Genomic DNA, 9,142 nt, shown 5'->3' with positions numbered 1-9,142 from the left:
GTTTGTGTAATTTGTAATCAAATCTGTATTTTAATTTAAGTGTATTATTAAATCATGTTGTCCCACCACATATTTGGATTGTATTTGTCAGAGGTGGGGACTTGAGTCAGATTTGAGCCACTATTTTGACCATTTGACCATTGACAAAAAGGACTCGGGACTGGACTTCGACTTGAAGGCCAGTGACAGAGGACTTAACTTGGATCCCTTTGACTTGAGTGTTTCTCTTTAAGATAATAAACGTCACAAAAGTACAAGCTGTATTCTGTAATTCTATATAAAGGCTTGAAAGTCCGCGACCCCGAAAAGGGACCAAGCGGTAGAAAATGGATGGATGGATGGCTTGAAAGTACTTGAAGTTCAAAGTATTTGGGCCACAGACTTGAGGACATGACTTCCTGTGACGGCATCTGCTTCTCTTAATGTAAAAACGATCAGTAATTTTGTGTAACTTGAAAAGACTCGAACCCCAAAGCAAAAGCAGGTTCCACGTCTGCTTTTCACTCAGTAACTTATACAATTTAAACCAATTTCCATCAATATTAAATAATTACATTCAACCTGAACGCAAGTGAAACACTGACCGACTACTTTCTTTACTTGTGCTTTTTACTTGTGAGACTTATTAGGGCATTATCTTTTTTTAAACATTTCTGAATAACAGAAGTAACATCTTGCTCTTCTCTTCTTGTACCTCCTCGATCACATGGGAGTTTGCACATCAAGTAAAGACACGATGAGAACAACTGAACTAGGTTGATTCCGTGGTTCTAATTGCCAGCGCCACAGCCAGAGCAGATGGAAAACGTCATGGTCGCTGGCAGAGGCTGGACATGATTAATCATAGTAATAATGATAATAATAATAATCTTCAGAGAAACGTCGTTTTAAGAAGAAGTGTGTCCAGAAAGTAACATAACACACACAACATTATTTAAATCTGAAAAGAACAGAATGCAGGTTATAGTCTTCCAAGTCTCACAAGTTTGTCAAGTTGAATCTTTTGTAAAATACTTCATATTCGTAAGGCTAGAACACTTGTAAATGCTTTTGTTTTGGGGGTTTTAAGCTAAATGCTATTAGCGCTACAAGTCGGTGATTTAATGCTTGTGTTATGTTTGTTTGTTTGTTTGTTTGTTTGTTGAGTGCTAACACAAATCCTGATGCGGGAACACTTGACTGATAGAAAGTACAGTAATGTTTGCTTTTCAATACATGCATTAGTTTCCTGTCTAAAACATCAAATGCCAAAATAAAGGTACTCAAGAGCATGTTGAAAAGGTAATAATACCAAATAATGTCCTGTAATTCACTTTATATTTAGGTTTTGGAATTGAAATGATTGCTTCTAAAATGATTATTAATAACTGAATAAACACCATTACATGCCACCAATCCTTTTACTGCAAATACTGACTAAAAAGTATGTTAAATGTTGTCATGTTAAAGAAATTGGAAATATAAGAAGAAAAATAGTTGTGGTTCATACAATTTATATTAAAAAAAGAAAAATCACCTCTGGTTCAAAAACTGAAAACCCATGTGTGTATTTACTCTGAGGCTAAACAGTGCCCGTCCCAGAGCGGTGCTGATGTGTGTCACAGGCAGCGGGCGTGGAGCTGTGACCCGCAGTCTGGTGGCCTGCTTTTCCCGCCTCCTCCGAGCCCTCTGAGTCAGTCCACACCCGGGCAACAGACAAACACACCATTAGAGCAAATGAGACGGCGCCTGACTGTGTCGCGTTAGACAAAGAATGGATTTTTCTTCCATTTCTCACCAGGTCTTGCCACATTTGCTGGACTGTGTGGGGCTCATAGGTCTGTTCTGTTTCCATAACTCCTATATGGACTCAAAGTAAAGTCAGTGTATGAGCAAATAGTATTTCCGGCTGGATCAGTGTTTTATGTCATCTGAATTTGCCTGTTTGGAAGCTTTTCATTGTGTTACTTGGGGCCTAAAGTCGTGTCCACTGCAGGATTTCTTTCGTCTTCTAAGATTCATGGGTGTCACTCGACATGACGAGAGGAATTTAAATCATTCACGCTTGCGTTGGTCGACACGATCGATCATGGCTAAAGTTTGTCAGAGCAAATATCAGGCTCTAGGCGTCGTACGGTAAATCCATTGTAGTAGTGGTGTTTATGCATTTGTAAAAGTCAGTAAATGAAAGAGAAACGGGGTGTTTAACTGTGTTCAGTGTTAAGGTGTGATGTGTTGGGACAGAGGTTGATCGTAGACACAAAGATTCTGCCACAAAGATTCCAAAATATCAGACACTGCCTGATACCATCGCAGCTCACCTTTGGTCACACAATGGTGCTACATTCAGTAATGGTGTCCCAGGCCAAAAATGGTGAAATAGCGATAAGATGTTTCTTTGTTAATGGCAGCAACTTAAAGCAATGTGTAACAGTATGTCACTTTCTGAAGGTGGCACCTTTAAGTTAAAACTATACTTCTGTGCATTCTCATGGAGTTTTACTGTGGGTTTTAGCACTTCCACTAGCAGGGACCACGCCACAATTGAGTATGAAAGAATATTTATTGATAATAACGACGATGGATCTCGACGATGGAGATCGACGATGGAGATAGCAACGATTGAGCCATGATCAAGCTACGATGTAGTGACAATGCAGCGACAATCGAGCACGAGAGTTGGCTGGGTAGAGACTCAGGATGGGGGCTCTGTCTCGGGTAATCAGCCCAGACGATTCAGAATTCCCCCCCCTCCTCCGTAGATGGTGATGTGATAAGGTGAAGATGATAGAGACATGGGGTGGGAGGGCGGGGTCGAGAGAGCAGAGACGACAAGAGATGCTGTGAATAGGCCTTATAAATAGAGCTTCTGGGTAATTAGAATTGTGGTTAGAGAGTGGGGCGTGTTTACTAGTGGAGTAGAGGTTGAGGCTCCTGAACCTCAGTTAGCGATTAACAACTCCATTAATTATGGAATGTATTTATTGCAGCTCATGCTTGATTTTTCCTATGGTTAATTTGGTTCAGGATTTTTTGGGATGATCATGCTTTGAAGTTTTACACAAAATGGACTTAAATGAGTCTGTACCTGCTGCGTTCATACACATGCTGCTGTGAAGAGGGCTTTCTGCATGTCCAGCAGCATTGTGATGTTAGTGACGGTGGGTCAGAGGGCAGGATTGAACCAATTCCACAATTCTGACCCTGGAAGTCAATGAGCTTGTTTCTATTTAATGCTTTTTAGATCAATATAGCCTTAAACAAAGAACATAATGTGCAAGTGTAACAGCTTCTCTTTAAACAACACACACTATGTTCTTTAACTGGATTTTATGAGTGGCGTACATCTAAAATATCATCATTCATCATAATCATTTCTGTAGCAGTGCATCTCATTTTAGACTTTCTCATCAGGCCCGGTAACAAAAGGGTCTAATCCAGCACAGCTCACGTTTTCTAAAGGCTCTTCATTTAATTAGAGCTCCTCAGCTGTGCACACACTTGCTCCTCTCTCGCTGCTACAGCCCGAGTCGGGAGCTTTCTCCAGCCCAAAGGAAGCCTGCAATAATTATGAGGGAAAGGACAGCGCCTCCACTTTCCAGTATTTTTTCATTAAATGTGGAGCAGCTTTACGCCTTGTCGCGCTTTACAGCTCTTCAGACACGTCTTTGGATAACGAGCGATCCTGTTTGTTTGTCTTATGATTTAAATGCCAAATGGGACGTTATATTATGATATGTCTTATGATATTATACTTGTGAAGCAGTGCACTGTGGGACAGGGCGGTCCTAAGCATGTTGGGTATGTTTGTATGTGGTGTAAAGAGTCTGAAACATGGAGGTGAATGCACTGCTGTGGTGGTAAATATTAATGTATAAGGCAATGTGCTAAGATCTCAGAGTTCCAGAGTCATCTTTATAATATTATTTGTTATAAAGGATCTTGTGTGGTTTGGTCGATGGTGTTTACAGTTAGTTTGGCCAAAAGGGTTCACGTTGCAACACTTTTTGAGAAGCTGTAGTTCCAAAAAGCAGGAAAATATTAAGTCAAATAAATAAAACTGCCCCAAAAAAGGCCACAATTGTGAACTTCACTGCATTTACGTAAAAATCTCATCCAACCTCGTTCTCATGGAAATTGTGTCACGTCCCATCTTTATTATTTTCACATTTTAATTTGTGTGTCTATTGTTGCATTAGTTTTTTGCTTTTTTGTTTCATAAATGTTGTTTTTTTCTTCTTCTAAAGAATCATCGATACTCCAGTACTCCTGCTGTGCTCTTCCAGGCCACACTGTGTAGAGATGTATAATTATGAATCCTATATTTTTCCCACACAGTGTTATTCTTTTTCCTTCCTCCCAGACTAAACATCTCTCTAAAGTCCTGGCTGTACACTTGACTTGACATTGTTGTGATATTATGTGCAGTTTAGCGTTATATTGCAGCTTTACAACTTGTGTAATGAAATCAGTGAAGTAAACATCTAAATTTACAAGATTCTACTTTGTTGTGGTATTTTTAAAGCAGGTTTGTGGCGGATTCTGACACTGTCCTTTGTTCCCGCTCTGTTTGAACACTTTAGTGGGAAACACCTGTACTTGCAGCTGTTTCACGTCCACATTCTGCTTTGTGTCCGGGCAGCAGCCTCCAGGATGGTGACTCTGGGTATTAAATGAGAGATGTCCTCTGCTGTTGTTATTGAGGAGTGGGGGAAATGACATGATCACATTTTGTTTTGTTTGGCTACGTGCAGTAGATTTGATGAAAAGGATTTTTTTTAACCAGTAAAGTCTCATTGAGATTCTGAATTTGACTACAAAGTCTTGGAGCCTTTGTACTTGTTAGAGGAAACATGGCACCCTGAAGACGCCTACAGGGAGAAGATGCAAACAGTATAATGCAGATTTTATAGAACAAATAACAGAACAAGACTGTTATTTGAGGGCCAAAAGACAAAACCAAAGAGAACCTTGGAGTAGCAATAAATGTTCAAAGTAAAAATCTATTTTAAATACGTTGTAAATGTCCTGTTATTTCAGTCCAGTCTTTGATTGTTAGTTCCGTCCCAGTCATCCATCTCCTTGTTTGCTTGCGTCTTTTTGCTGCAGACAAAAGTCCATTCCACAGGTTTCCATCAAACATTTCTATTGTCTATTGTCCTAGATTCATAGTTTTGAATTCAAATGGAATATGGATGTTGACTGCAGTTGAGAACATGTAAACTCAATGCTCACAGTCGACCTCCTTTCATCTTTCTCATGAGGTAACTAACGGCTACGCCATGATGCCAAGCTATACACAGAATAATGGCATTACAGTGATTGTCATTTTTCTATCTGTAGTACTCATGACTACAACCTAGTCACCTAACTCAGTGGTACATTGGTTTGTTATGTATTCCTAACAGTATTAAATGATTAATACTTTCCTGTCCACATGTGGTTCCTGCCTTAGCTTTCCCGGAGCGCTGGATGGACTGGGTGGTTCACATGTGGGCTAGCTCACAGCCGGGGGTCATACATAACCTATATGTAACCTGTGTTCCATATAGGTGAACCACAGGGATACTTGACGTAAACATCCTCTCCTCACATTGTTATGACCAAATGTACTCCACCTCAGAGAGTCAAGGACATGTCCAATGACAACTGTCTGTTTGGATGGGAGAGAAATGCTGTAACTGGGAAGCTTAATTGTGTTTGGCTGAGAGGGCTTTTTTTTAATATTCTGACTACTGGGTAAAGTCCTTGTGGTGATATCCACTCAATATTAGCAGATAAACCTGGAAATGGGCCTCTAAATCTGTGAAAAACAAATGGTAGTCTGGCATCTCAGAATACACATGTTGGTAGTGATTACACGGACTAAACCACGCAGTTTATGACTAATAATACACATTTGTGAATAGTTAACAGATTAAAACGTAAAGATATAAAATAGTGATGAGAAAACATAAATAATAGTGACGGGCGGATCAATACCAAATATTGATTCTGACATTATCAAAACGGTATTGATAGAAATATCAAGGCTTAATTTTTTGGGGAAATTACTTTTTAGAGAAATATATTGCGGTAATGTGCAATATTCAATCTAGAGACTTTTTGTGAGCTATTTGTGCTCAAGTGAATAAATGCCAGATTTACAAGAGACTGGCTGGATGCTAATGAGATGATGAACTTTTCTCTCTATTTGCTGTTAATGGTCAGGCGGGGGGTCAGTCTGTGCTTTCTTGATCAGACTCAGCAGTTTTTGACTCAATTGCAGAGCTTGTTGCAGCCTAAAGCTACTTATTTAGTGCAGAAAAACACACTTTTCTCTAATTTCTGTTTGTTTTCATACAGTCCTAATATTGAGTTCCATAATTCCAATGACAACAAACTGCCGTCCCCCCTCAACCCCCTCAAACTACTGATCTCACCCATCACTATTAGATAAATACAACTGTTTTGCTCAGCTTGTGTTAAATCATGTGGAATCTTCCATGTAGAACTAAGGATGATAAGGATAATTATGCACATTTAGTTGTTGCATTACCCGTTCCTGTTAGTACACGGCAGGGGGATGGTTTTTGTTGTATTCTTTGTTGTGTTTTACTGGTAGAGTTACAGTTACAGAGGCCTCGCATTGTGTCAAATATGTGAACTCAATGTGTGGAGGCTCTGAAGGTTTGTCTCAGTCGTGTTTGAGAGCTTCTGGAGGGCACTCTGGTTATTAAGATTAGACATGGCAAAGGTATCGATATTGCAATATTGTCTAATGCGAACAGGAATATCACAAGAAGCTAAGTCTATCGCCATATGAAACACCATGGTTATTAAGATAAAAAAGTGTAAAAAAAAATAAAAATAAAAAAAAAATACTACTACACCTTAAATCAGTCTCACAACCATAATATTAAGTCTGTCTCACACCAAGAAGTAAGTTAATGAGGTTGTAATAATTGAGGATTTTAAAGTACTTCTGAGGATAATGATGGACAATTCACAGAGAAGCCCGAGGACCACCTTTGTCCCCTGGGTCATAGCAACAGAATCCCTCTATGATGTCATCAATGTGCGACGTGCCATTGTAAATACAGATACAATTTACACTTAACTGATACACTTTTAATGATCATTCAACAAAATAAAGATAAGAGATATTATTGTTTGTCAAATCATAACTCTTTGTGATTTTATCTCTTGTTTTCAGTATGGTTGCTATGGTAACTGTTTTGTGGAATTACCTCTACCTACGTCATATTTACTGCCCATGTCCAACCAGGAAGTACAATTATTTAAAAAAAAAATTGAAAAACTGGTGACAAACAGGCAAAATGTTTAGTAAAACCCGAAACATAATTGTGTTCACTACGTTTTGGTGAAATGCGTAGTCCAACCTCACACACAGACTTTAAAGCACTCATCCTCACATCGCGCAGGTCTAACGTTGATCTGAACCCGCACATCTAATCACTCCTTTCCAAACAGGTGGGCCCCAGCGGCGAGACCACACGGCGCCGCTGAATGCTGATTAGCGAGTCGCACGAGCGCTCATCACACCCGGCGCACTTAATAATCCCTCGCTTGTTTACAATAATGACCCTGTGCCTGTGTTGTGTGCCTCCGCAGCGCCTGACCCTGCTGCACGTCAACAGCAACCAGTGCTTGGACATGCCGTCGGAGGAGGACAAGATGGTGCCCACCTTGAGAGACTGTAACGGCAGCCGCTCCCAACAGTGGCTGCTGCGGAACATGACCCTCGGCGCGTGACCTTTTCTTGAAACTTTGACCTATATAGAAGTAAACATCGCCTGCTCCTTAACCGGGCGGCTCTTACCTCATTCACGGCAGCGGGAGACGGCGGCGTTAGCTTGGCGCGCGGCGTTGGACCACGAGCGAGGTGGGTTGATATGAAAGACTTGGCGCGGGGGGAGCTGCCGTCATGGCCGCTGTTTATCGTTCACCGCCGGACAAACGGTTAAGGAGGAGAGCAGTCGAAAACGACGTGCACTGTCATCTGTCCACATCTGGTGCGGCCATACCATGTGAAGACTGTTTCTCCCCCCCCGTGGTACCATCAGCATCACGTTATTGTATCATTTGCATCAAGGGAAAGCGAAAGGAATGTTTGAATAGTTTCGTTTTATGATATTGTTATATGAAACGCCTTCGTTGCCCTGCGTCAGTTTTTCTCAGACTGTAGTACGTGTATCACTGGTGGTACACAAAGATAGTGTTTTAAAAGTGTTTAAAGAGCCTGTACCTGATGGTGAACCATGAAAGATGTTTGGGTTTGAACTGTTCCCACTCTGATATTGCACCATGACACGGAAACTACTGCCATATTATATTCTTATGCAGTTGTTTCCATATAATATCTCCGTCTCTGCCTACGTTTGGTTTCAAAGTGCAGTGTGAAAGAGGATCTAGTGTGTGTTTAGTGAGTCTTTAGTGAACAATGTCGCTGATTGGATGAAAAGAGGTCAGTGGGTTCTGTGTCAATTATTACCCAACGAAATAGTTTATAAAATGCATACTATATACTATATTATTTAGCTATATTTACCATACACTGCGTTGTCTTTGTCTTGACTAGAATAAATGAGCATCAGGTACAGGCCCTTTAAGTTGTCCTCCTTTTAATGATTTGAGAACTCGGGGTGGGCAGTATGGCAGTCCAAATCCAATCATGACCTCATCCTATTACGATTCAATAATTGTCTCTTTCATGCAAATCTAGATGTTCTTCAAAATAGTGATCTGCCTTTAAGAAAATGGTGACGTCATTTTTTTTGCATATTGCCCGCCCCTTTTTAGACCTGTTCTTACCCATGGTTTAGCCTCCTTTAGACCTGTTTTTTCTGCTGCCTCATGTTTTGAAGTTTGCATTTTACTGCGTTAAAACGGGCGTATCGACTGGTACTTAAAAAAATCGGAGCGGTTTATGACTTCATTTGTTGTTAACTGCACTGTGGAAGCGTCGTGAATATAACTGCGCTGACTGAATGTAAAACACAAGGCAGCTCTGACCTACTTTTTGTTGTCCTGACTTGAATAAGAAGATTGATTCAAATGAAAGTAAGTGCTGTGGACTGTAAGTGGACTGTGGTTTCTACTCACTAACACCGTCAAACACATCTTTAACATTGTGACAAGTCGTCATCCAGGGACAAAATAG

General features: G+C 40.4%; 1 protein-coding gene across 4 annotated transcripts in view; it reads left to right on the top strand.

The window, feature by feature from the left end:
• The window catches only part of galnt13 (polypeptide N-acetylgalactosaminyltransferase 13), a 77,510-nt gene extending 69,774 nt beyond the window's left edge, over window positions 1-7,736 (top strand). For 3 of the 4 annotated variants that reach the window (XM_072444376.1, XM_072444377.1, XM_072444375.1), the window contains one exon: window positions 7,594-7,722. Coding sequence is in view for 1 of the 4 variants with exons in the window: in XM_072444378.1 (XP_072300479.1) it covers window positions 7,594-7,734 (141 nt within the window). In the remaining 3 variants the exon portion in view is untranslated. Of the gene's footprint in view, window positions 1-7,593 lie in introns of all 4 variants that reach the window. The other variant, XM_072444378.1, reaches the window with a different exon arrangement.
• The last annotated feature ends 1,406 nt before the right edge of the window (window positions 7,737-9,142 follow it).

Source organism: Eucyclogobius newberryi, unplaced genomic scaffold (assembly GCF_026437365.1).
Source record: "Eucyclogobius newberryi isolate DKJ021-1_F unplaced genomic scaffold, fEucNew1.0.hap1 SCAF_14, whole genome shotgun sequence".
NCBI classification, from domain to species: Eukaryota; Metazoa; Chordata; class Actinopteri; order Gobiiformes; family Gobiidae; genus Eucyclogobius; species Eucyclogobius newberryi.
This window is presented reverse-complemented; position numbering and strand designations above follow the sequence as displayed.